At 40.7% G+C, this 27,869-nt stretch overlaps 1 protein-coding gene across 4 annotated transcripts; it reads right to left on the bottom strand.

Moving 5' to 3' along the window:
* Window positions 1-24: 24 nt before the first annotated feature.
* Window positions 25-27,869, bottom strand: LOC136446801 (formin-like protein 2). 4 transcript variants are annotated; one of them, XM_066445381.1, is made up of 30 exons: window positions 27,456-27,868; window positions 19,351-19,434; window positions 18,932-19,012; window positions 18,351-18,427; window positions 17,977-18,063; window positions 17,346-17,529; window positions 16,932-17,008; window positions 16,356-16,449; window positions 15,992-16,066; window positions 15,491-15,601; window positions 14,831-14,980; window positions 14,219-14,320; window positions 13,834-13,941; window positions 13,271-13,397; window positions 12,618-12,788; window positions 12,020-12,144; window positions 11,327-11,480; window positions 10,794-10,851; window positions 10,213-10,282; window positions 9,421-9,501; window positions 8,485-8,571; window positions 8,085-8,153; window positions 7,719-7,799; window positions 6,878-7,007; window positions 6,032-6,192; window positions 5,235-5,336; window positions 4,714-4,761; window positions 4,408-4,470; window positions 4,129-4,216; window positions 25-3,523 (listed from the first exon to the last, which is right to left on the bottom strand). In XM_066445381.1, exons 1-30 carry the CDS (start codon window positions 27,570-27,572, stop codon window positions 3,417-3,419), a joined length of 3,069 nt encoding a protein of 1,022 aa, XP_066301478.1. In that variant the 5' UTR covers window positions 27,573-27,868; the 3' UTR covers window positions 25-3,416. The 4 variants fall into 4 exon arrangements, with proteins under 4 accessions (XP_066301478.1, XP_066301479.1, XP_066301480.1 ...); XM_066445382.1 differs by having other exon boundaries at window positions 18,351-18,424; XM_066445383.1 differs by lacking the exons at window positions 25-3,523; window positions 4,129-4,216; window positions 4,408-4,470; ... (1 more) ...; window positions 5,235-5,336; window positions 6,032-6,192 and adding an exon at window positions 6,203-6,319 and having other exon boundaries at window positions 27,456-27,869.

The raw sequence follows: 27,869 nt of genomic DNA, 5'->3' as shown, positions 1-27,869 counted from the left end.
ACACAGACTACACACGCCAAGAGGTGCTGCAGACAGATTTTATTAACTAGTTTTGTGTAGAGACAATTTTGTCCACGATTGCAACATTACAGAATTATTAAAAACTGGCACAAATCATACGAATGTCATTATCAGTATCTAGTGCAATGAGCAAATTAAAACTATAACAACGGATGGGAAATAGTTAGTGGCACATTTGATAAGTAAACAAAATGCGTGATTGCAACAGCGAAATCACTTAACCCTCAAACGGACAACGTGCGCTATAGCGCTGTCCATTACACAGATGCATGGGTGACCGCACAATACATGAAAGGTTAAAAATAAACTATGAGTTGGCAGATGTAACTCTGATTGTTTAAATCAAAATTTAGACATCCACAAGTTTATGTACTGTTCGTGAGTGAAACGATATGAAAAGGCGTTAGTTATAATTGCAGTGTATCATTACAGGTACAGTGCGATGGTGTGTATCAAATAAATCTCACGTATACAAACAATAGTTAAAGAAAAAATGCCAATTTTTGCTGTGTTATTAGAATCATTATGATATCTAAGTGACCTTCAACTTTTATAACATTTGTCTTGAGAAGGTCTGAACTTGTCATCTTGAAAAAAAGTCTTCTGATCATTACACATCTTAGAAAACAAACTCCCTTCTTGGGACACATAAGAACTGTGCCCTTCTGATCATTACACATCTTAGAAAACAAACTTTCTTCTTGGGACACATAAGAACTGTGCCCTTCTGATCATTACACATCTTAGAAAACAAACTCCCTTCTTGGGACACATAAGAACTGTGCAAAACATCTCAGTAACATCACTCATTTAAACAAATTTCCACTCCAAATCTGTAGGTAACTTCAAAACAACAAAGACACATGTATCAATTAAGAGATCATACATTTCCCTACTGCCAGGTGGACGAAGTTGTTGTTACGGTGAAATTTCAACCTCACTAGTCTTTGATAATCTATTCCCTCACTTTCCTGCTAGAATATCTAATTTTTCATTGTAGATATGCTTGAATTTTGTTCATAACAGTTAAGACTTTGACATAATGCTGACAGTGAGAAAAAGCAACATAAAACTTTGCACAACAATTACACATGGCTTTGACCTGTTAAGGCACTTGGCAAATCACAATGAAAAAAAAAGCTAACCCAAAAAACAAGCACTGATCAAAGAAATATCATCCCAACATCATAATTTCCTGTAACACACAATGGTTGTGGGACAAAATATAGTTATTACTTTTTAAGGCACACTGTGTAGTAAGAAGGTTAGTGATTGTAATATCTTCTTCAACTCTGCATCTCTTATTGCATACAATATTTGTGGGAAGTAAATGGTTTTTAAGGCACAATGTGTAATGATAAAACAAATTGTGATTGTTACGAGTTAAATTTTTGTAGACAAATAACACCACACATATCTGCGTCCTACTGGCCTGAAGTACTTTGAGCCTCACTATTGCCTTACTTCAACAATGGAAAAATCACCCTAAAACATTAACCTCAAGCATGATGACTTGAGAACCGGTGCAATGGCCTAGTGGGTACAGTGGTTGTGAGTTTGATCCCCGTACTGGTTTCTCTGCTTAGCACTCAGCATTTGGGAAAGAGTATGGAAGTTAAACACACATCACTACTTGCAGACCAGCCCCCTGCTGTAGTGACTTGCACAAATATGTAGCCCAAGGGCTACAGAAATGCGTCTTATTAAGATACTTCTGATGACTTATAGCTTAACAGCACAAAGTAGTTGTTCCTAATAATGATTGAGAAACGCATGTATAATTAATTTACACTTTGAGTGGTCAATATCTAGGACATATACACAGTGGATGCATAGCTAATACTGTAGCATAAATTGCACATGTATTACCTAATAAGTGCATATTGTACAATGTGAATCCATTGAAACATGGTTTTTGAGTTCTCTACATTTTTTCAACATTCTACTTTCTCTGATTTTTGACGAAAATGGTTTGCTAGAATTCTTAATCATTCCTTTTGGATGTCACAGTGGTCTAAATTATTTCTTAGTTGCCTGAATGTTAGAAAAATCCCTGCAACGCAGCAAAGCACAAGTTTGTTATAATTGGTGCATAATTATTGACAGTGTCACCATGGCTAAGTACTTTTCCTATCTGATCAACAAAAAATTTCCACAAGTCTTTGAAATCATTCACAAATCACTTTCTCTGCTGTCCGCGCACCACGAAATAAGCGATGCAACGGTAGAGTAAAATACAGTATATCATCGTTGCCCAACTTTCAAATCAGCTGCATAAATTGAGGCACAAATACGTTGATGAAACTTAGACATCCAAGTAGTAAGATACGCTAAAAATAATTACTCAAGCAACTCGATAAAAATTTTGAAACAGTCAAAATTCAAAATTTTATCCAGTTGCTTGAGTAATTATTTATGGCGTTAGGCACTTATAGAACTGGTTAGATCAAATTGTCACTGCTCAAATAACCTGGTGATTATCTGCGTGAAGCAAAGTTTAAGGCACGCAGGGAATAGAATCTGATACAAACATACATTTTTAATTCTTTGCTGAATTTCTTCCATTTTACTTACATTCAAAAATACTTTACTTTATACATGAGAAGTATCAACCTTAGCAAGGTTACAACTTACAACAAACTTGAATTTACTGATGGCATCATGAGTTTGAGGACAAAGGTTTTGTCACGTTTCCCAAAGAAAAAATCTGGATTTGATAAAGGTTAGACATCCAGGTAATAAGATATGCCCAAAAAAAAGTTACTCAAGCAACTGGACAAAATTTTTATCCACTTGCTTGGGTAACTGCTTTTTTGAAATCTGGATTTCTTTGATAAATGGGCAACAATACGTGACAATACTCGCACCCTGTGATGAGTGGCCGAATTTTGAGAAGTCTCCGTAAACCCTTCCTAAAACTGACATAAAAAAAAAACACACAACATGATTGTCAAAAAAATGAGCACAACTATCACAAAAGAAGACAAATTTTCCTTGCCCTCTTGCATAAAATATGGGGTTTTCAGAAGATGCCATCCACAAATTATCTTTGAGTGGGCTAAAGGCACAATGCAGCGAAGGAGAAAAGGTTTAAACATCTGCTTTACATGTACTAGGCTAGACTTCAATCACTGTCTATAGAAAATATAGATTTAGCAGACACCTAAATTCTCTTTTGTTCCATGTTTGAGTAGACTTCTGACATCATCGGTTCCTGTGCACAGGGTTTGATGATGAAATAGTGCCTCTTATACTTCTTACAAAGCTCTTCATTCGTGAACATATCCTCATAAAATGCATCAGAACACTTTTAATGTGCCCAACTTTGACTTTTGGAGCCAGTGACCTTCTGGCAAGGGAACATGGGGTCAAGGTCATGACCTTCAGTTTCAAGGTCACACCTCCATTTCGCTGCTGATGGTGACCTTGAGGTTCTCCTCCTGCTTGCGGCGGTAGCTGCGCCGTAGGGCGTCCGACCGTCGGTAGGGTTCGTTCTTCAGATCTGGAGGCGCAAAAAGAAAGAAGAAAAGTTCTTAAAGATGATCCATAAGGGCTGGTCAATTGTGAAACAATTACCATCAGGCCATACCACTCTATTTCCTTCATTCTCTAACATTTTTTGTTTTTTGAATTGTATCAAAAAGACATCAAGAAAACAGAGGCCTGTTAGTAAACTCGAACATGTCTGAACCACTCCCTGAAATTGTGTTATCAAGATACATACACAATGTATGTACGGCCTCCTTCAGTTAATATTGCCCATGGTAAAATCCTAATTCACATCAGCCCTACAGCATTGGCTATGGCTAAACAGTCCTATGTAAGAACACCAATCTCTGCCACTTAAGTACTGTGATCACAGAACTAAAAGGTCAAGAACAAAACCAAATCAGCTGGGGTGGGAGGGGGCAGCAAAGGTCACATCACAGAACAACACAGGTCGTAGAACATAAACATATCGACTGGGGTGGGAGGGGGGCAGCCAAGGTCACATCACAGAACATGTATCTGTAAGCTGATTTAGGGCTGTTGCAGAGTACAGACGCTCTTTTAAAATCTGAGAATAGTTTCAAAGAAAGAATTTTGGGATGACTTGTTTGCTCGTACCTGTGATGATGTCCTCGATGGCTCCGTGATACGCCTCCGTCTTCTGGTCCTTAAACTTCTTCTGTTTCAGCTCCGCAAGGAGAGCGTCCTGGAAGACAGAAAACACGAACATCAAAATCAGTATGGGAACAAACCTATAATTTGAATGAGTTCAGTTTGAATCATTAAAATCGAACTAGGGACGCCCCGAGCCGTACCGTGAAATACGGACCGGTCCGAACAGCCGTATCGAAGGTTATCGCGGCTGGGGTATGATATGATAACAAAGACGACACACACCTGACTCTGCTTCATCTGCTCCTGTCTGCTCTGTTTCTGCTTCTTCACTGCCTTTGTCTCGTCCTGAAGCAAGGTTTGAAACAACACAATTATACAAATGTAACACCAAAAAACACCACAAAAAATATTGCATACAAGATAGTCAAACATTACAATCTAATATAATTATCCTGTGTAATGTTAATAAATATACCACTGTGAGTTACACATAGCCAATGGTTGGCCTCTATGAAAGCTTGTAGTATTCAATAACCAGACATGCCATATATAGTAAAAGAACAAGAAGACATTAAATTTCATAATCACCTCTGCCTGCTGGTGTCTCAACCTCTTCTCATTCTCCACTTCTGCATCCTGGTGGGAAAAAACAGACTTATCATTTTGCCTTATCAATCAAATAAATAAAAAAATAGCTACAATGTACAGGGGTTAATCTAAAGAGGGGAACAGGGGCAGAGCACCCCCATGCCCTGACCATTCGCCCCCTTACCCTGGGGAGCAGATTCTCCCACAAGCATAAACTTCGGATTGACCAGGGATGCTAATAGGTCACATGTCGCCACAGTCTTCAACTGCGACCTGTCTGACAGTAATTTTGCTCCTCAGGAAGCCAAAGAATGCTCCATTTTAATTTGAAATTTTCTAAAACTTAACACTTTCACACTATCTCCCACTTGGTTGCTCCACTCCCTTGTAATGCTCCCCCTTGAAATTTTTTTCTAGAAAAACCCCTGATGTATATACTAACATTACTTGCAGGACAATCATGTGATAAAGGATATCACTTTATAAAGCACCCATTTGTATGCACAGTCCCTACAGCTTACCTTGTAGGCCTTTGTGAAGCGGACAAAGAGAGAGAAGAACTGGTTCGGGGACAACGTGCGCGGACTCTCGCCGTAGTACTCCACTGCTGTTGTGTACGCCTCCTGTGGTACGGACATCAGAAGAAAACGAAATAAGTACCAAAATCACAAATATACAGTCAAAACTTCCAAAGAAGACTGGACAGATAAAATCTGGTCTTTATGGACAGGCAGTTCATTCACAGATTCTTAATGTCAGTGGGAAAAACTATCTAATAGACCACCAAAAAGTGGTCACAATGACCAAGTGGTCCTTATGTAATGCTTCTTGTGGTACGTACATCAGAAGAAAACGAAATAAGCACCAAAATCACAAAGATACAGTCAAAACTGCACAAGATCAGTTGGGGAAAGATAAGACCTGGTCTATGTGGACAGGTGGTTACTAGAGACAGGATTCTTAATGCTTGTGTCAATGGGGAAAATTATCTTAGGGAACACCAAGAAGTTGTCATATTAGCCAGGTGGTACTTATTTAGAGGTGGTTTGACTGTACTACCATCAGCAACTGTTTAGTTTACTCCGTATTCATCAAAAGAAACAAAACTAGACAACTCTTGGACAGAGTAAGACTCCAGCATTCCTTACCTCGTGTGTCATCTTTATTGTCAGATGTTTATCTTAACAACTAATTAACAACAAAGTACCTTGTGAAAAACAAGACCTAGGTTACTATGCTAGAAAAAGAAAAGCTAACAGCAGCTGTAGTTTATTGTTTTTGTTTACTGTTGTTGCTGTTTATTGTTGTTGTTGTTTACCTGTGCAGTCTTGGCATCGTCTTGCAGCTTGTCCAGTTTGTCCTGAGACGTCTCCAAGAAGTCCCTCAGGACGGGGTTCTCGTTGAAGGAGAACTCTCTCTTCACCAGCTCCATTCCTTTAAGAAGCTCTCGGACGTCGTAAAGGACGTTCTCCAAGGACACTGGGGGGGCACAGGGTCAAACAGGGTCAAACAGATGTCAAGAACTAGTGAAGAAACAAAGCATTCAAAGATAGCAGGCTTCCTTTCAGGAGCTCTCGGACGTCGTAAAGAAGGTTCTCCAAGGACACTGGAAGGGCACAGGGTCAAAAAGAGGTCAAGGTCAAGTGAAGATACAAAGCGATCAGAGATAGCAAACTTCACCCCTTACTTTGCAAGCTCTCCAATCCCATGATAAAAGATAGCAGTACCGAAGATAGTATAAGGTTTGTGGTAAGACTGCATTGTGTATATTGGGAATTGAAGAAATACCACAGTGCACATACAGAGACAGAGACACAGCTGCACAGACGAATACACAGAAAAAGCCAAAATTGGGGCAAAAACAATTCTTCATTCCCTGTAAAAAGATGTAAAAAAAACATACTTGATGTAAAAAAAAAGGCTTGGTTATAAATACAGCAAACTCATTATAAAGTACACCAAGTAGAAAAAGTTAAGCCTGGATGCCAGACCTCCAATCTTCAAAATATCTACCACACGAGAAATATTTTATAGAGATTGGGGGTCTGGCATACAGGCTGGAAAAATTTTCACACATACAAGTTCAACATGTACAACTAAATCTGCCTCTATCTTATGGTGCAGTCATCAACACCCTGGTCAAAGTCAAGTTCAGTAGCCTGACCTTGAGAAGCCTTCTCGATGAACCTGAGCTCATTGTGGAAGGTGGCGATGTCCTGGTACTTCATGGCGACGATCCTCGCGATGTAGTGCAGCAGCGTCTGCTTCCTGTCGGTAGAGCGGGTGTCCAGCAGCTGGGGTGGGAGGGGGGCAACAGAGGTCACATCACAGAACAACAGAGGTTATCTTAGAGAATTACAGGAGCTGGGGTGGGAGGGGGGCGATGTAGTGCAGCAGGGTCTGCTTCCTGTCGGTGGAGCGTGTGTCCAGCAACTGGGGCGGGAGGGGGGCAACAGAGGTCACATCACAGAACAACAGAGGTTATCTTAGAGAATTACAGGAGCTGGGGTGGGAGGGGGGCGATGTAGTGCAGCAGCGTCTGCTTCCTGTCGGTGGAGCGTGTGTCCAGCAGCTGGGGTGGGAGGGGGGCAACAGAGGTCACATCACAGAACAACAGAGGTTATCTTAGAGAATTACAGGAGCTGGGGTGGGAGGGGGCGATGTAGTGCAGCAGGGTCTGCTTCCTGTCGGTGGAGCGGGTGTCCAGCAGCTGGGGTGGGAGGGGGACAGTGAAGGTCACATCATAGAAGTTAGAACAACAGGTCATCATAGAAAATTACAGCAACTGGGGTGGGAGGGGGGCAGCAAAGGTCATATTACAGAATAACAAAGGTCATAGAACGTAGACCTATCAGCTGGGGTGCAAGGGGGTCAACAGAGGTCACATTGCAGAATAATAAAGGTCATAGAACATCAGTTGGGGTGGGAGGGGGGCAGCAAAGGTCACATTACAGAACAGTAAAGGTCATAGAACTTGAGATGGCAAGTAAAACAAAAGGACTCACTGTGTCCAGACTCTGTAGTTTGAAGCCATAAGCTGCTCCTCTCTTGGAACTGTTCATGTAGTTTCCAAACGCAAGGATGATCTGGTGGAAAGAAACAGATTAGTTCATAATGTTATAATATTGTACTGTTGTCTTGTTCTTTTTGAGCGATTTGTGTCCAAATTCTACCTTCTAATTTCCAGATCCAGACAGACAAACAGACAACCAACCAACCAACCAACCAACCAACCAACCAACCAACCAACCAACCAACCAACCAACCAACCAACCAACCAACCAACCAACCAACCAACCATCCAACCAACCAACCAACCAACCAACCAACCAACCAACCAAACAAACAAACAAACAAACAAACAAACAAACCTCCAGCATCTTCTTGAGTTTCTGAGAGGCCTTGATGGACATGGACGCTGCCGTCACTGCATTCAGTTGCTGAGAAGGAGAAGAAGAGAAAACTAGATATCAGCACAACTTCTTCAGAATTAACACACAGATCAAGCATTAATTCATAAAATATGCGCCTGAAATCCTAAAAATGTTTCACTGTTTGCTGAGTTTTTGACAAATGCTAGAAGCTTGAAATCTTTGACAAGCCAGCGACTTACATGTAGAGATCTAGCCAATATCAACAATGTCAGGCTCGAAAATATGACAGAAAATTCATTTTGTACTAAAATAAATATAAAGATAAATCAAGTTACGTTGGAAACAAATTCGTTTTGTAATAAAAGAATATAAGTTTATAATGTTTGGATGTACTCACGGGTGTTAGCATGTGGATGTTATCCTCAAAGTTTCCCAGGAAGTTCATGATTGACAGCCTCTGCTGTATCCTCTCAATCTTACTGAACTGTGAAACAAAAAAAATGTGTTCAAAATTATGTTGATAGCTTTAAACAAAGCAGGGAGTCAGATTAGAAGTTGTTAAAGCCACACTAATTTAATTCCTTGGTTAACAGATTTTTTCTTTAAATTCTAGCAAAAACAAATCATGAAAACAGAAGGCTAGTGGAGAAAACTTGCACCTGACCCTGTTCACTCCCTGAAACTGTGTGCACCAAAGTAAAAACTTTCCTCTGAGATTCTGTTTTCATGTTGATTTTCCAATCTAGCATTTTTTTCGTCCCGTTAACCAAGAAATTTAAATGGTGTGGCCTAAGTGAGAGAAAACACCAGAGGAGGTAGCTGATGCAAGCTGTGTGCCTGTAGAGAGGTAGGAAGGCTGTTGAACGATATACTTAGTAAATTCAATTACTTTCGCATTAGTTTTATTTAATTTGCATTATTTTAGAAGGGAATAGGAGATTTTTCGCGGTGTGGTAAATTCGTGATTGAAGCAATTTTGTTGCACAGTAGTCATGGAAGGGAGAACTGTTCACAGTGTAGAAATCACCACAAAAAACATGAAAATAAAACCACTGTGAAAGTTTCAAGATTACCGGTAGACAGAGATTATTTTAAGGGATTGACAGAGTTTACGTTAAGTAAACTAGCAGAAGCAGGGTGTGCATTATTCATTGATAATACTAACACAAAATATCAATGGGTATAACATTTTTATATTAAATATATTAAATGACTTGTTAAATATAAACAACATGAAGGGTAGTTTCGCAAAAATATTGTGGCTAACAAAGTCACCAAAACAGCACCAACAAGATAGAAAAGTAAGGAAACAGAAAAGGGAACTGAGAATAACCTGCAACATAAACTTGTCCTCATCGCTGAGTTTCTCCACCGGTTTCCTGTCCCTGACCTCGTACTCTCTGAATGCCTTTACCTGGTGGGGAGGGAACGGGACATGTTGGGAAAAGGGAGGTGTACCTAAACGCAATATAAGGTACAGGTACATGTCCGGAATGGACCCTCATTAGATATAGCTTTAAACAATGCATGTAGTTAGATATGCAAAGGTTAGACGTGACAGGTCGTTCTGTGTAATATAACCAGCTGCTGCCGCGTCGTGTGTCTGCGAAGCTGGTGTGTTACGGCGAATGGCGGTTATACCAGCTATATAGATACAAAATGACACTTTAACTATTTGACAAAGTAACCTGTGGTCTAGACCTCCAGGTATCTTATGCCAAAAACACATGCTTTTGAGTGGATTTAACATCAAAGATGTTGCTGATTTCAACTCTCATAAAATGTTCTCACTTTTTCCCAATGATTTCACTTGGTGTGGACGGAATGGGACAATTGTTTTAACACACATACATGTAAGTTACTTATCATAAGACCTCCTCAAACACTGGACCCCCATTTCGAATCCCTTCCGAATCACCTCAATCACGTTGCCTACCAACACAGATGAGCTTTCATTCTAATCATTACCAAATGTTTTTGTCGTTTCACAATGTCCTGGATAAACAACCAAATAACTTCTGAAGAAGATTTTCTGGTGACAGATTCAAAGTTTAAATCCTATACTGAGTTAATAATAAGCCAGCTGTTATTGGAGAGTATTGTCCTGTCCCGCTAGCGTACTCACCTCCTGGTCCGTCGGTACAAACTTGATGAGAATGTCCACCTGGTCAACATTCAGCACGTTCAGGTCAAACCTGCAGGAGGGGGGGGGGGGGGGGGGGGGGGGGGGGCAAAGATGTTCATTTGTTCTTTGAAATCACAATGCTTTTTTCATGACTCGAGGCTATGAAAAGAACCATGGAATGGACACTGAGAGACTGGAAGAGACCAAGAGGGTGGCCCAATATAAGATGGAGGGACAATCTAACTCAACACCTGGGCCCTACATGGCCAAGAACTGATAGACAGAGGAAAGCCTGGAGTCTGACAAGGGAGGGGTTCCTTCAAAGGGATCATGATAATGATGGAAAGCTATCCAGAAGACATTTAACTACTGCTTCTTCTCTATCAACTTAACATTGTTTTTGTCCTAATATCTACTAGATGTTGGATGTAAAGATTTCTAGCTCCCCCTTTCCAATTGAAGTGGCTGTTTGTGACAAAACACACGAAGCTAGAAAACATTACAATTTTTCCTCCTACAAATTTACAAGTTGCATACATGTACACTGTTACTTAGATGATGGAAATGTTCAGCATACTTACATAACAATGGCCCGGAAGATCTGGTCATTGTCTAGTGCAATCTTTCTTTTGGAGATGGCTGCAAAGAAGCAAGATCAATCAATCAGTACTAGTAATTACATGTACCTTTATTCCTACTGGATATTAGTAATACCAATCAACTTTTAATTAGCTACTCCAGCTGGAAAGTAACGTTAGTACAAACTAATCTGCTCAACAGTTCATCAATTCCTCAATACAAAGACTATTTAACCCTACTTTCTTCTAAACGTAGATATCTAGATGCCTTTTAACCTTCCGTCTGCTAAGGTAGCCTTTTGGCACCTGAATTTTGTACTGGTTATTGCGTTAGGTAGCAGGGAGAAGGTTAAAAAGGTTCACGAGGTCTAAAACGGTTGTTCAAACAAAGGGTACTCTCCAAGCAGAGGAGGGGTTCCAGCAGGATTTTGACGTGAAAAAAGCCTAAAAACACGTCAAAAACCTGCCGGAACCCCTCCTCTGCTTGGAGAGTAACAAAGAGGGCTTTTCAACCACCCCGTCTGTTTGGTTCCTACCGAGATTTCTTGCACGGTTAGCATCGATCAGCGTCACCTGGTCCCTCTTCCTTATAGACTTCTCGGATATCTTCTTAGCAATGGAGTCTTCCTTTGAGTCCAGGGGCTGAGCCTTCGTCTTGAAGTTGTCTTCAAAGTCCGTCATGTCTAATTCCTGGGGAGGTAAGAAATAGCATCTCGTATCCAAGTTTCAAAGTACTGCATTATAATGACAAGAGAGAGAAAAAGAGCACCTTGTATTGTATTTTCAATCCACTGAAAAGCAATGACAATATCCTGAGATCAACCTGAATAATAACTGTATACTGGATGTAAATATCTAATTGTGATATGAATGAAAAAAACAGACCAAAAGTGTACATGTGAAGCATTGTTTTTGATTTGATTCTATGTTTGTCCGTCTGTGTGTGCTTGTGTGTCTGTGTGCTTGTCAATGTATGTGTGTGTGTTTGAGTCTGTGTGTATGTGTGTGTCTGTCTGTGTGCATGTGTGTCTGTCTGTGCCTGTCTGTGTGTGTGTGTATGCTGCATTGCCATATATACACAGTTATTTGGTCTGTTGGACTGGAAAGCAGTATGGGCAAGGGTGCGAAGTCTGCCATCTCTGTGACAATCTAGTTCACACTTGAAACAGTTCAGCAAGTTTCCTACATTCCTCATCAAACCACATGCTAGAAACGACCTTGAAACCTACCTCGATGACCTTGTCGTCGTCGATCTCGCTGAAGACCGTACCCTTGACCTGGTTTGGCTTCAGAGCGACCCAGTTCAGAACAGGCAGTCGGAACTTTGGCACGTGCTTCTTCTTGATCTTAAGGGCTGCATGAACACATCAACTTCTTAGCAAATCCTTATGCTGTACACAGTTATTACACAGGCTACATGTATGTATAGAATTTCTTAAGATATGTTATGTGCCAGCAGATTGTGGATACATTGTAAGCCCAGCCAATTCCAACATGGTCAGCTGTAAAATTGTTTTGGTTGTGTCATATTCTTTTTGTCTTCAAGATAAAATCGTTTCTTCTCGAAAACATTGCAACTTGCATGGTGCAAGCATATGCCGAGAAAAGACTTTCTGGCTTATTTTGCTCAATTATTTCAATTATAATAACGTAAAAAGGGTCCACATTTTGTACAAACGTCTTTGTTCATTGAACAATACTTATGATGGTTGCTTGTAAAAGTGTCATTGGTGACTTTCAATTCAAACATATTAGTGTTGTAAATCTTTCTTTTAGACTACACCAACAATCATCTAACTAAACTTGCAGTTAAGAAGTCAGTCTTACCTGCCATGGCAGCCCCAGGGAGGGGTGGAGGGGGTGGGGGCATCCCGGGGGGTGGGGGAGGTGGAGGCACAGGGGGAGGAGGGGGAGGGGGTGGGGGCGGCAAGTCCCCTGCTGATGATGATGGCGCGCCTCCTGTCGTGGCCAGCGAACCCGGTCTTGGAACTTTGTTACCTACAAGTGAAACACGGGAAAGGCGTAAAAAAATCTAAATGTTTTTGTCTTCGCTTGAACGCTGTACGCTTGAATGTAAGACTAAGGAACCAAGCACAAAGTCTTAGTTTAGTAAGTACACTTGAAGCATATTTCTTTGTATTTTCTACTAGTATTTGGACAAAAGGGATTTCAATGTTTGGCCCATATCAGAAGAAGCTGAACAAAAAAAGCCAATGTGTTCACTTCCCTTTCAAAGAGAAGCATAATAGAGAAAGATGCTGCTGCTTTATTTGTTTGATTACTGACTGAAAACTTTTGAGTTATCGGGTCATAACCTGTAATTTGTACCTTTAAGTTTGTTATATTTTGTCTGACCCTAACCTGAGCCCTCTTATCCTCAATAAAAAGCAGCCAGCAGGCCTATTTTAGCTTCTCATGAATAAGCAAAGGTTCAAATAACAAATAAACAAACAAACAAACAAACAAACAAACAAACCGACCTGCGTCTGTCAGGTAGGGTTCTGCGGGGGGAGGGGGGATGGAGAGGATCGGCGCGGCGCGTTTGTCGTCGTGTTCCCCGGGAGACGAGGCTCCGTCAGCCTCCTCACGACGCTGAAGTTGCAGCTCCTGCAGGGGGGATATCAATAATCAATCAAAACATCAAAACATCAATCAATTCATCCATCCAGCAATCAATCACTTCAACCACCCATCCATCCTCATGTAACAAGGAACAGGCTACAGACATTCTGTTTGACATTTAATTGCCTTCGCCGTAGGCAGAAGGGTATATTTTTAGTCGGGAATGGTGGAGTGATGGTGTTGGCGATATAGCTCTTGTTTTCAATAAAGATCCAGGCAACATAAAGAAGAACATAAGCAAGGTACTGCAAGTGCTGCAGTATTAGCAAATGTTGCTAGAGGGAGCCCCTGATCTGCAGTCTGGAGTTTAGCAGGGTCTGGTTAAATAACCTCCTTCAGTAAAATTTCAATAATGATAAACGAGACATAAACAAGACACAGGCTGCAGTTTTAGGCAATGTTGCTAGAGGGAGCCGCTGACCTGCAGTTTGGAGTCCAGCATGGTCTGGTGTTTAATAACTTCCTCGTCCTTCTGTTTGACCAGCCGGCGCAACGTCGTCACCTCGGTGTCCGCTTTGGCACACGTGTCCTGGAAAAAACAACAACCTTTAGAATCAAAGTCTGCAGTTGCCAACATAAAGATTGGACTCACCCAAATTTTCGCCTGAACAGCTTCAGTTTTTAATACGATGATGAGGGTTAGACATCCAGGTAGTACGATACGCCAAAAATAGCTACTCAAGCAACTGGATATAATTTTGAAACAGACGTTTCAGACAGCATCCGCTGTCTTTCGTCAGTGACTAACAGAAGAACTGAAGAACCAGTTTAAGTCTGAGAAACAAAAAGTTGTTAAGATGTTGTACCTTGAGAAGTTCTGCCTCCCTCATTGCCTCCGCCAGCTGCCGCTCAAGTTCAAGACTCTTCACCAAAGACTCCTCCTCGAGGTCCTGCAGTTTCTCGCTCAGCTGTGAGGAAGGAAACAGAGACTTAAAGTGTAACTGCAAACTCAAAAAACACTAAAATTATACTGTTCTTAGTGGCAAATGTGTGGTACTTGGCATTCTAAATTAGTGTGTGTCAATGTTAGGACAAACTTCAGACATACAGATTAACCAAGAGACCTGGTGGGTGTTACTCCACCACCAAGTGAGGAAAGTCTTTTTAAAATTCATGTGCACAAGACAAATCAATCAATCTTTATTCAAAGTTGCTGCTTGCAGACAGGTGAAACATTTCTATGGCTTGCCCAAATCATGTCACTTTTTACAAGTGACTGACAAAATGTTGTGGATAACATAAAACATCAACACATATATAATTTCATAATAATCATTATTTTACATACAGAACCTGAATCCACATGAGTTCATTCAAATCCCTACATGTCATACCCTACAAACTTACATGTACATGTGAAATCACTGAAATGACATGTGATACCCTACAAACTTACATGTGATACCCTACAAACTTACATGTGAGACCTGTTCCTCCAGCTCCACCACTCTCTCCAGAGCGGCCGTTTTTGTCTCGGAGTCGTCCAGAAGCGATGCGACATCGAACTTGTTGTCCAGGTACGCCTGGATCTGCACCCCCAACTTGTCACTCTCAGTGTTCCGCAGTTTCTGTGATTAAACAAAAATTACATGTGAAGGGAGAAGCGTTTATCCGCACTGGGAAAGAACTGTGGGGTTATCGTTTGTATCGAATACATCTAAGCAACGTTAGAATATTTTTTGAGTTAAGAAAAAGTTCTCTTGTCATAAAACTGTGACTAAGACTAAGACAGGGTCAGTTTACAAATGACTTAGCCTAGGATCTATGTATGTCTATGCACTGAAGATTTCGTCAAATTCTATTTCAAAAAAAAATTATGAAAAGAGATTATATATTCACTGTGGAACAACACACAATGGTAACAGTAACATTTTTTCATACAATGCTTTTTATTCTAATTCTAATTTTGCACTGCAATGCAGAGATGTCTTGTATATTTTCTTACATGACAGCTTACCTCCAGATAAGTGAACTCATACTGTAGATGGACCCTGTAGTTCATGTCGTCCACACTGTGGACAACAACGTGCCCCCCTCCCCATACTGTGACCTTGACATGCCCCCCTCCCCACACTCACCTCTAGATAAGTGTCCAGTCCGAGCTGAGTGAACTCATACTGTAGATGTACCCTGTAGTTCATGTCGTCCACACTGTGAACAACGATGTTGATAAACTGCATACAGGCAACCTGAAACAAACAACAGGTTAGTCTAGAGTCCACCAAAATTGTCAACCTTCAATGAGCTATACCTTAACAATTTGTAAAAAGGATATATATATATTGTACATGTCTGTAACTGCCACTGTCAATTTGGGCAGCCCTTGCTACCGGTATATTACAGCCAGAGTCATAAAATAAGATACAAAATAAACACAACTACTTTCTCATTTGTGTTCAAACATGTCATTCAAGAACATCAAGTATCTAATATCTATACAAACAATTACATACAATTGATTCTGTTTTCATAACAAATAAGAAGTGACTGAAATTTACTGAACAGGAGACATTTACATCTACATTTAGCAATATGTTTTGCAAGTTTTAGTGTCATGTATTACATAAAGTCATCCTTACCATGAAGTCAATGTTGCTCTCCTCTGTGCAGAATGAGTCCATCAACTTTTCAAATCGCTTCGTCTCATAGCAAACCTGGGGATAGAAAAGAGACGAACATGAATGGTCAGCATTTTTAGCGTACAAATGTTGTCTGTATTTTCCTCAATACAAAAGAAAAGAAAAAGATGTTCTCAGTTTTATAGTTCTTTTTTTCCCATACTATTTGACAGCAGGACTTTAACTTGGCTTTCTATTCATTGCTATCATTATCAATCTGTACAGTTCAAGATGACACAGAGTAAACAGAAAGACCATGACCAAATGTTACTGTGTAACGTTTACACCAATCCTCACATCTGAGGTGTCTTAGCATGACACGTACCTCCTTAAAGTTGTCGAAGGCCTTGAGAGTGATCTCGTGTCCCCCCTTCACCAGACACATGGCTGCCAGCAGCTCAAGCACCAGGGCCTTCGTCCTGAGAAAGGAAGAGAAAGAAGTTGTTAAAAAAAAAGGGCTCAAGCCACCGTGATCAGAACTTGTCATGACATGAGAGGTGCACAAAGCTAAGTGATGCCATGATACGTGCTCAGAACTTGGTGATGTCATGAGAGGTGAACAGAACTATGTGATGTCATGGATACAACAGTACATACAATATAGTGATGTAGTGCACAAATTAAAGCAAAATGACGAGATGTGTACAATAAGACAAAGGTACATTTATTTTATCATAATGTATTTATTTCAAAGCCATCTCAGTTTTGTACGATCCTACAAAGAAGAGCTTGCGGTAGGTGACCGACGTGTGTTCTTACCTGGGACTGTTGTGGTTGGGTTAAGGTTAGGGTTGGGGTTAGTAAGTACGTGTACTAGAAGAAGGTAGGAGTGTTCTTACCTGGGACAGTTATGGTTGGGTTAGGGTTAGGTACTAGCAGAAGACAGGAGTTGTGTTCCTACCTGGGGCTGTTGTGGTTGAGACTGAGGGCGATCGCTGTTACACACATCTTGTGTGCCATCACCATGTTGAAGCCATGCTGGGGAACAGAAACAACAATTAGTTTTCACATGTGTAACTTACTCCTGATTCATATAGATAATCTATGGTATAATTTCAATTTATTTCTTTTGTTACTAGTTTTAATTACGTATGATTCACACCATTCATACTACTGTATCAAGTTTCTAAAGGAGGAGGCCCAGAAAAGCCACATAGGTTTCGGTCCCTTCCCCTGCATTTTCTTCTTATTCTGTATTATCATTTTGTTTGCATATGTGAAAAAATTAACAATAAACATTATTACACTGAACGACCAGTCACACCTGACCTTTGCACTTCGAACTCTCAACCCCTGGTCCAGCTGACAACCCTACCTGATAGTTCATGATGGCGCGCAGACACATGATGCAGACGTGCACGTCCTCCCGCTCGCGCGTCGTTCCAACGTCCCGGTTCTTCTTCGTGGACTTGCGGGACGGACTTTTCGCGTACGGGCTGGAACCGACCATGTTCCGAAGGCTGGAGTTGGCAGACATGCTGCCAAACGTGTCGTCTTTACTGTAGGATGGAGGAAAAAATGTGTGTTAAGATGTACTGATGAAGGTTTGAAGTTTAGGGAGGGACTCCACGGATATGAGCTGGAACCAACTACATGTATGTAATGCTGCCCAGAGTGTCATCTTAACTGGACAGGCAAAAACATAACAGCTGTATTTTAGAGAGTTACTTTTACTTCATATCAATATTTGTAAGGCTTAAAGGTATGGATGGCCATTGCTGGCCTGAAATTACAAAAATTTACTATACCATGTACAAGCAAAGTACAGAATTTTCCATGTGGTAAATTCAAATAAAGAAATAAAGAATGATTTGTTGTTGCTTCTCTGTTATTTCACGGATATATTTCATAAAAGTCCAATCACATTCTATTCTTTAGCACAGAAAAATTACTATCTTGCTATACAACATTTTCTTTTAAAAATCTATGAAGACATTGATACTTACGAGACAATCTGTATCTGTGAGAAGGTGAGATAGTCCACCAGCACATCCAGACCACTGTTCTCCTGGTTCAGAAACTCCTTAACCCACCTGGGAATACAAAACATGTCAGATTTCTTTCTTTTGTCAACATTATCATGATTTTCCCAAGGTAAATACCACGGTGACCATATCATCACATAAAACCAGAAAGAGAAAGGCTTCCTAAGTGCATATAAAGATCTTAGTCAGACTCACTCGATGTTGTTAGTCCTGCATGAAATTTAAATGTAAATGTCTGGTTGTACATGTAGGTAGTACAGTAAAGATCTTATATTTTGTCAAAAAGAGTATGTTTATTCCTAGTTTTCCCTGAGCAGAGTACAGTGCAGACTTACTCGATGTTGTTGGTCCTGAGCGAGATCTCGATGTCCCTCAGCACCTGAGTGGACTCCATCATCTTGCGACTACTCTTCTGGGCAGAAGGAGAAAACATTGTTTTTCACAAAAAATTGAGACAAAAAACAGTAGAATGAACCAAACCAACATCTACTGTTTAAGGCATGGATTCCTTCCCCATCTTTTCTACATCTTCTCCTGAAAACATCTGTTCGTTCAAATCTTATTTATCAGATAAAGCTGTAGTATAGTCAAATTGTTCTTCTAAGTCATCATGAAATGTGGAAAAAGTGATGATGACCATCTGCAAGTTGCTACATTTGTCACATCATATCAGGTTTCATAACATTATTAGATTGATTGTTACTCATGTTGTAGATGAGCTCTCTGAAAATGTTAAATATTAGTAAAAGTCAAATGTTATGCATGTTTATGAATCCTTGCTATACTTTGTACCATGTACAATTGTCGTGCAATAAAGTTCTTCTAACAGTAGGTTCGTCAAAGTGCTACACCTGCCACACTACAGGATCTATCTATTGTCAAAGATTTCATAAATTAAACAGAATGTCGTTCAGACCTTCTTGGCTGTGTTGACCTCCATGTACCCCTGCAGTTTCTGTAGGTACGTGTGGGGGGGCTCTTTCGCCTGCACTCTTTCCTGTAACAGAACAACAACAAACTTAAAATAAAACTTTCAAAAACAAAAGAACAAAACAGAGCTCAACATAGTTCTCTTAACAAACCAACAAACCATCAATCAAAGACGAAACTATCCTTTTACTAGTTTTAGGGTCAATTTGGCAAAGAGCAACTTTGATTCGCTACCAAGGGAGCACCTGCAATAAGCTGGAAACATCTGTTTTCTGTGACAAAAAGTTGACTTGAATACAGAACAATCATTAGATAGACCAAATAGAGTCAGCAGAATCCACAGAACACCTGTTGAACACCTGTTGCCCCACCTGGTGAAAGTGAGAGTGAAAAGAGTTGCCTTACCTGGTCACAGATGAGGTCCCATTTCTTGTCGTTGTCGTAACTTCTCAGGACCTTGGCCTTGTCTGGGGGCAGGTCCATAGACGCCTGGGGGGGGGGGAGAATTTGGTCAATATCTTAGCTTCAAATGGATCACTATTATCATCATTTAATATTGTTAGTATTACTTGATTTGTCAGATTTGTACTTATCTGAGAATGAGCTGTTTGGTTAGATGGGGGAAGATGTGGAACAAACCATTATGGATTTTTCTCTACCCCCAGTACGTTTCCTTGTTGTAGTGTAAATTGCTTTTAATACCGGTACAGTATGTGCAAATAAAAAAATAAAAAAAGATTTGAAAAGTACTTCTGAAAGTACCTCGGATAACTCATTAAGACACCATGACTGTACTTGTGCTAGTTTCAGTCCTTTGTACACCCTAAATAGTCAATATTTCATGTTTCCTACAGAACTTGTGGATGTAGAATCAAGTCATGTTTACAGTCTGTTCTTCATACAGAACCTGCAATAATCATCACGGCTGATAGGGGGCTCTTCACAAGCTCTGACCAGCCCGAATACAAGAGTTACCTTTGTCCATAGACATGCAGGGTTAGGTGTGGCATGTTGTTTGATGAAATATACTGTTTAAAGTCTTGATATTTTCTGCGAAGTTTTATTTTTGCAGTGATTACGGTGACCTCTCAACGTTGAACTTGCACACTTTTAAGTTCACCACTTTTGATTCAAGTTCACCACTTTTGATTTTGTTTCATTTTCGGTTTTTGTGTTACATTTCATTTCATTTAATTGTATTTAATGTATTACAGCGAACTCCAGGTAGTCCAGTCTGAAATTTGCGAAAATTGAACACTAATGGAGATTTTAATAAAACAAACAAACACACACACACAATGGTGTATTCGGTTATGCACACGTCTGGACACTAGTACATGTAGCAGGGGTTCATCTAAATCAGGAAAGAGGGGCGTTGTACCCTCTTGTTTCAGCCCAGCACCCCCTTGTGGAATTCAGATTTTAGCTTAATATCCAGCATACAGCCTTCACTCAGCAATGGAATTCTTCCATAAATACATAGAATTCACTCCCTCGCATGTGTGCTCCCTCTTGTTAAATTTTTCTAGGAAAAACCCTGTGTAGCTTCATTGCAAATCCAAAATACCACAAACACCTCTATAATTCCACCCCTTTGTTAGTATGAAATGAAGTCACTGTGAAATCACTTTACAGTAGGATAACCATCTGCTGCCGCAAACCCACAAAGCCCCAGTATTATATATGTCAGAGAGCGGTTATATCAGTAGTAAGGTCAATATGCAGCCTCTATTGTGCTGAAATCACACAGTAACGTCTGCATGCCACACAGTTTTAATAACAAACACGTCATCGGGAGATTTGAACCACGGCTTGGCACAGTTTACATCTGTTCTGTGATATCAAGCCTTCATGATATCACAGAATAATACACAATACTGCACACATAATAAATCAATATAACTCTACTGCACAAGGTCTTGAATGTCTATGTTTCAGACAGCATCCTCTATTCTTAGTCTTACTTTCTAGTCTTCGAATTCATCAATATAAGTCTAACCCTCATCAATATAATACTGTAAATGCAGAAATGTTCGCGGTGGTTTTATGTTCGCGGTTTTCGTCGTGAACTTAAAACCACCCAAAAAAGCTGTTCCATTGTGTGACTGAAGCGCCACTATTAATATTGTTTCAAACGCGAACTCAAAACCACCGCATACACTCCATTTTCTCCCTAGGTCGCAAAATTAAATCCCAACAAACATTTCTGCATTTTACAGTATACAAAACACAGTACAGGAGCTGCACACTTGACCAACACAAAGCAAGCAGCACACTTGTCAGCATTTTCCAAGCAGTTGGTCAGGGCAGGTTTTTGAAGGGGCAATCAGAAACTGTTTGAAAGCGTTTCGGAACGCAGAAATCCGGAACACTTTATGTAATGCCATACAAGAAAATCCACTTGACAAGTTGAAACTGCCATGTTTTGTATAGAGGCTTGGCACAAACAAGTTGTGAAGTGCCTCTCTGGCCTGGAATGTTCCTCTGATCTTGAATCTATATGTGTATCCTATAACCACTAAGTCAGTAAGTGCCATATGGCATATTGTGTCATATATACCTAGGCCGCGAAAACGTTCGATACGGGTGTTCCGCATCGTGCGATAACTTTCCGTATAACACAGGGTTCTAAGTTGTATCACACGGGCTTCCATAGAATATCTAGAATGCATTTCGAGTGCGCCGGTTGCGCCGCTGTCAAAATTCGAATAACGGATTCGAAGGTTGGAATCGACGTTGTCACAATTTTTTTGTCTGAGGACACAAAACTCTCTCAACAAAGCACATTTTGCATTGAAATGTGTGTTTTTTTGGGTGAGTATGACATAAATAAAATACAACACGGTGTGTTCCGCATTACCCTCGGTCCCAGCACTCCCGCAGGCCGTATTGCCCACCGGCCTTTGGGCGATACGACCTGCGGTCGGGCCTGTAGTACCTCGGGCGATACGGAATACATTGTGTTCAACTGTTGTATTCTATATATATATACCAGTACTAGCTATAGTGCAGGCCAGGGCTCGAAATTCTCACCTAACCTAAAAACCAGCCCAATTTTGCAGTGTACCCAAAGTGTAAGGATTTGTGTTTATTCAATTTCACGCTGTGCAGGAATTTGAAGTATTTTGAGCCCTAATAGGTCTGCAGATACAGAAGAAGAAAACATAAAACCTTAAAGCAACATGTGTATGCTTCACTTTCTGGAGTGAATCAAGAAAAAAAAAATCTTCAAATGCTGAAAATTTGAATCAGTCCGAGTGTTCTAATCACAGACAAGCAGATCTGATCTGTAACATGAACTCACATAAATTCTTCTGCTATCACGGAAAGTAGGACAAGTTGTCAAAGAGCGATAACACAGATACAGGAACATGTATTTTAATCAACTCGCCCCAATATCAATAACACAGATACATGTACATGTATTCTAATCCCATTAAGTCTAAGAACTCATAGCAAATGGTCCCCAAACTTTCTAAGGCGCCAGTTTTTACTTTCTTTTTATTATACATATTAATAGACAATGAAAATTTAATCAACATTTTGGCAAGTAGGGCGTGTTGTCGAGCAGTTACAACACGGATATTCTAATCCATAAATTCTTAGAACTCAATATTGTCCCCAAAAACTTCTGATGTGCTTGTTTTTAGCAAGAATTTAAATTTCAATGAACAGTGAAGTTCAACGAGTCTGCAGTTTGAGTTGGCCTTCAGTCACATTCCACCAAACATTCTTTTATTTGCAGACTCTCCATGGAATTCCCAACTGGGGAATAGCAGCAGCTTGTCTTATAAAAGATTTATTTCATTTCTAAATAATATATGAGACAATAGGATGTAAACATAGCTTCTATCCTCCTGAAGTTTGCTGTAGAATATACTAAACTGGCTTTGACGTTTGAGTATGGAAAACAAATAAATTTTCTTTTCACAAAAATACACACAACTAAAAGAATTTCTGTTCTAATCCTGGCATCATATTTCAAACTAACTTATCTGCTAATTCGGTAATCGTCATTTGACCCAATTTCCAAATCACCATCCCATGTCTCATTGTTTCCAGGGTACAGATAATTGTTGTTTGTTTCGCCAGGTGTGACCACGTCATTCCAAAGGACAGGTGTGTTTGTTTCCATAGGAATACCTGCAGACTCCATGTAAACAAAAACAAAACATTCCACAAGTCTGGGGTTCACATGCATGTCTTCAGACTGCAATACTCAAACCTAAACTTGTCTATGCTAGATATAGAAAGGGACTGGCTACGTATTACTGTGGTACGTTTAGTTTGGTAAGCTTGCTTCACTGTTCACTAAATCAGGGCTGTCTCCAGGACCCATCCCTGTTTCTTTGCATTCAATCGCGATCGGATCGAAAAATCGCGATTGAAAAAAATGAGTGTGAACGGGGTCCAAGTCTGTACAAACTACAGGACAGGACTGTTGTGTTACTAGTGTCAGCCAGTGTTACAGAATCTGATGTACAATATAATGTACCCCAGTGGGGTTCCTGATAGCTTCAGTGTGTGTAGAGCCAAGTTGGGACCTACATGTACATTAGGCTACACATGTAACCCCCTGGGTGTCTCCCCTGTCTGTGTAAACATGAGGGCTGGACTGTTGTGCTGGGCTGACAGATGAGTCCAGTCTGGACAGTGTAACATCTCCCTGACCAGTCTGTCAGGCCGGATCACCTTCGTTCTAGGGATATCATCACCTCGGTGCTAAAAATTCTTCACTCCTTCCTACTATAACCTATATAAGGGCCAAGACATTTTGTAACTAACAAACAGCTATAAAAACCAATACAAAACTCTCAACTTGTCCTGTCCACAAAGAACAACTTCAACGTGAACCCGACTGAACGCTCTGAGCTTTCCCCATTTTCATTGTTTTTTCAGCCATGTAAGTTGCAACAGGTTTTAGCTGCCATCCAATACCCCAAGGCTAGTTCAAGGCTCGAAATACTTGCTGTTTATAATTGGGTGCAAGTTTATTAGCGATTTGGAAAAACTTTCTGCAAATACCTTAGCCAACAACAACTTGAGCTTCTGTATGCTGTCGTCTAGCTAAACGATGGATCATAAAACCTGGTCTGAATTCTTTTTATATTTGCAAGTTGTCTACATTTCTACCTGCCATCCAGAAACTTCCATGCAATTTGAAGTTGAGTATTTCGAGCCCTGGACTGCTGGAGTCACAAAACCATTTACGGAGGAGGTACACTGTAACAGGACCCTGAGGTATCAGGCACATAAGTGGTGTGTGTGGGTGTTTTAGTAGTGAGGGGGTGTTTTGAAGTTCAACCCTAACAGTAACACACTCTGGTGCAGGCCGCCTCCTGTCACAGTCTGACTCACTTCAGGTGGGCGGACTTCAAGTTGTTGTTGAAGACCAGAGTGTGAAATGCTTCTCCTCTGTCTCTTACCGGACCACAGGCTGACACAAGTTTGGACAAAGTCATCTGGAATTCTTAACTATTGCCAACAATTTTTCAATTATCATGTAATCATGATTCCTGTTGTTTGATGAATGGTTATATCTTCTATCAATCTGTATTATTTGTTATCATTTGTCATTTTTATTGTGGTAATGTAATTCTATGTAAGGGGTTGAACCCCCCAGGAATCTTTGAAAAGTACCACCAGGCGAAATGTATTCCTGAAACTGACTAGATCAGAAAGTTCAGAAGATGATGAAATCCAGGCAGACTAGGCCAGGGGCCAAATTTCACCAACTTTTGAAGCTGAAAAGAACAAAACACAATAAATTTCAAGACTTCACAGGGCTTGAAATACTGGGTTAATCTTTTGTTGTACTTTATCTGCTTGTTTGAAATTTTGAAGTTAGCCATAGAATTACAGATTGGAGTTCTTAGGAGAGGTAGTAGCAACTACATTTTGCTGACATGCAACTTTGCTTTATGTGGTGCACCCAGAATTCTTTCTGTGCACCTAAATTTTGGGGTTGAGTGCACCAGTGCACCTTTTTCCAAAAATGAATTTCGAGCCCTGCTTCACCAAGTGGTGGTTTTAAGTTGATAGCAACAAGTTAGAGTTCCATTTTATCTCCAAAATTGGACATTTCAAAAGACTTTGTCTTCAACTTTTTACATGCAATTTATAGAAGGCTGCAGGTGGCTGATTTAAATACATGTTATGTAACGCTCCCTAAAGTAGAGGGTAACTTACTACAGGACAACAAAAGACACTCACAACAAAGCAAAGAAAACTGGACAAACAAGGCGCAGTAAAACTGCCCGACAGCCAGACTTGTTTCAACACAGCAACACAAGTAAAATCACGTACATGCGACAGAGAGAAAGCACTGAGTTGAAAGGAACTATTGTTGAAACGTGAAACCAGCAGCCAAGAGAAATTGTCCCATATCAGCAATATCTAGTCGCAGTACCCAAGAGGGATTGGTGTGAATTTTGAGTAACTATATTTTCCTGTCAAAATTGCTTTTAATTAGCTTAATTACATAAACACTATGATTAGGAACCCTAATGACAACCCTGTCTCAGCATGGGCTGGTTACAACAGCTGGTAGAGCATAATTAGTACAGCATGGGGCTTGGTGAAACAGGATTGTGCATCTCTTTTTCTCTGCTTGGTCCTCCTGGTCCTCAGCTTAGCAGCTGGGCTGTCAGTGTCAGGTGTACTTGACAAGACAGTCAAATTCTCCATATTTTCTTTGAGAATTCTGGCAAGAGTGGTCCATTTCTGACATGGTTGGATGTTATGTTGTGTGGTTTGGCCATGATTCTATTATTGTTCAAGTCAAGGCCTGATCAATACATTTCCCCCGGCCAGGAAGTTTGTTGTTGGTGTTTCAATCAATATCAATAATCAATAATTTTGTAGCAAAAATCCTGATGTCACCTTAGCTACCTATCAATGGTTGAAAATCAACAAAACCTTCAATTTTTATTTTCCATTTTGACACCGGCGCTATCGGTCTGCATGTATGCTGACTGATTGTCGCCACCTCCCGAGAGTTCCACTTTATCAAGTTCAAGTTCTTCCTGTTTATAAGGATGTGCCAAAAACTGGCTGCCAAGAACCAGAGAGGGGCGTTGTACCGTTATGCAGAGGGAGTTTGTGTCCAACAGTCACTGTTTGGAGGTAAAACATTCAACTGGGACAAAACTCACAAAACTCAAAAAAAAACAAGCGATGAAAAATAACCAAACAGATTAAAGCTATACGGCTATCATCAGAGCCTATCTGAGAGTCTTATTTGGCCCCCAAACTCTGTTATCATGGGCTTAAAATCCATCTTTATATTTGGTATTCAATCTAAGCTTTAACTCATATTTATTTCCATTCCTACATTATCAAGTAATGTAGGACCACCCTCACTACAGGCTCTAAAAACAGTTTGACTTTGAGTTTACTGTTTGGATTTAAATGATTTACAAAAATGCACTTCTGAAAGGTTGTTTGATGTAATATAACCGACCATCACTGCACGCCTGCAAAGCCGGTGTGTTACACTGAAGAGCGGTTAAACTGGCTAGATATAGTTTCCTATTGAGGTCAACAACCCGCGTCTGGATTGTACATTCAGGGGTTTGAATCTCGGCATTGTAACTGTTCTTTGAAGTTTGAGCCCTGATTTGCAGAAGGGATCAAAAAAGGAAGTTACAAGTACTAGTTGCGAAGCTGACCAGTGTGTTACACCAAGACAATGAAAGAGCGGAACTTATACTGGATACAGTTTCCCTTCAAGGTTTCAAAAGCAAGTCCACATCTGGATCATATGTTCAGGGTTCGAATCCACGTCTAGCCATCTGGGCTTTGAACCCTGATTTGCTTGAGGGATCAAAGGAGGGAAGTTGGGAGTCGCCGGTCTTCATGCACACCTTGAATCTGTTAAAGAACCCATTACACTTCCTGAGGGGTTAAGGTTCACCCGGTGTTTACGATGACTCAGAGCTATTAATAGTTCCGTTCGTCACACGACGGCTTGTAGTTAATAACTCTAACTAAGTACTGGACCGGTGGGTTACTACACGAAGGGGCTTGACAATCATGTGACTAATCAAGATTCAGACATTACAATTTGTACAAATTGGCGAGGGAGCCATAATTTTATACCATGATTACTATATAATTTATCATTTTCAATACAATGAGGTTTAATGACCTCAAGAGAGGAAACAATCGTGAGTCACTCTGAGAGTGACAAAGAGTTTTTCTCGTGTCACCTCGGTCCACTCTCCACGCCCAGTTGTTGACTAACCCGTCACGGAGCAAACTTTTCAAACTTTCCAACTCTTTGTGTTTAGAGTGTAAACCGGCAAACATCTACAGACCAGACACAGGAAAACCACAACAACAAACAGGAGTTCAGACGGTACATTTCCGAAAGGTGGTGTGGAAACGTCGAATCGTTTCGAACGCTTTGTTGATAACTTCCGTATTTTCCGCCCCCACGAAGAGACAATGGGGGAGGGGGGCGAACAGCAGGGGGTCGAGAGGGACTCACAAAACAAAGTTTCACTCACCAAAACCCGGGCGAATCTCTCCTCCAGCTCGGTCTGGTCCGGCATGGGGCTCTTCATGCTTGCTGCGGTGGTGTTGTGGCGCAGTGCCGGGTCGGGGGCGCTCTCCCCGTTCCCCATACTGCAGTTATCAGTGGCGGGCCGACTTCCGTTTTCTCGAACTCACATCGGACTCCTTTTGGCGATCCTCGCGGCCCGCTTCAGATCGTCAACTTGATACAACTTTTCTTATCGGTAAATCCGGCCTTTCTGCGACCTCCAGGGAGTTCTGGCGCTTCTTTGTGTCTTCAGGAACAGAAAACAGCCCTCAAGAGCGGGTCCGAACACTTATAAACCGTTATAAACCAGGGAGCGCGGGTCTTGTTTGCTCTTTTCTCGCGGCCTCCATTCAAGTGTCGCCCGAGCCAATATTGACCT

This window comes from Branchiostoma lanceolatum, chromosome 13 (assembly GCF_035083965.1).
Source record: "Branchiostoma lanceolatum isolate klBraLanc5 chromosome 13, klBraLanc5.hap2, whole genome shotgun sequence".
NCBI classification, from domain to species: Eukaryota; Metazoa; Chordata; class Leptocardii; order Amphioxiformes; family Branchiostomatidae; genus Branchiostoma; species Branchiostoma lanceolatum.
The sequence above is the reverse complement of the archived record's forward strand: the minus strand, read 5'-3'. Positions and strand labels throughout refer to the sequence as shown.

Bases quoted from the DNA above. Each gene is read 5' to 3' on its own strand.
- LOC136446801 (XM_066445381.1), bottom strand. From the start codon at position 27,572: ATGGGGAACGGGGAGAGCGCCCCCGACCCGGCACTGCGCCACAACACC. The intron at 18,428-18,931 runs GTCTGAACGACA...CCTTCTGCCCAG, and splicing joins AGGTCAACACAGCCAAGAAG to AAGAGTAGTCGCAAGATGAT. The intron at 3,524-4,128 runs GTACGAGCAAAC...TTGCGCCTCCAG, and splicing joins CATCGAGGACATCATCACAG to ATCTGAAGAACGAACCCTAC.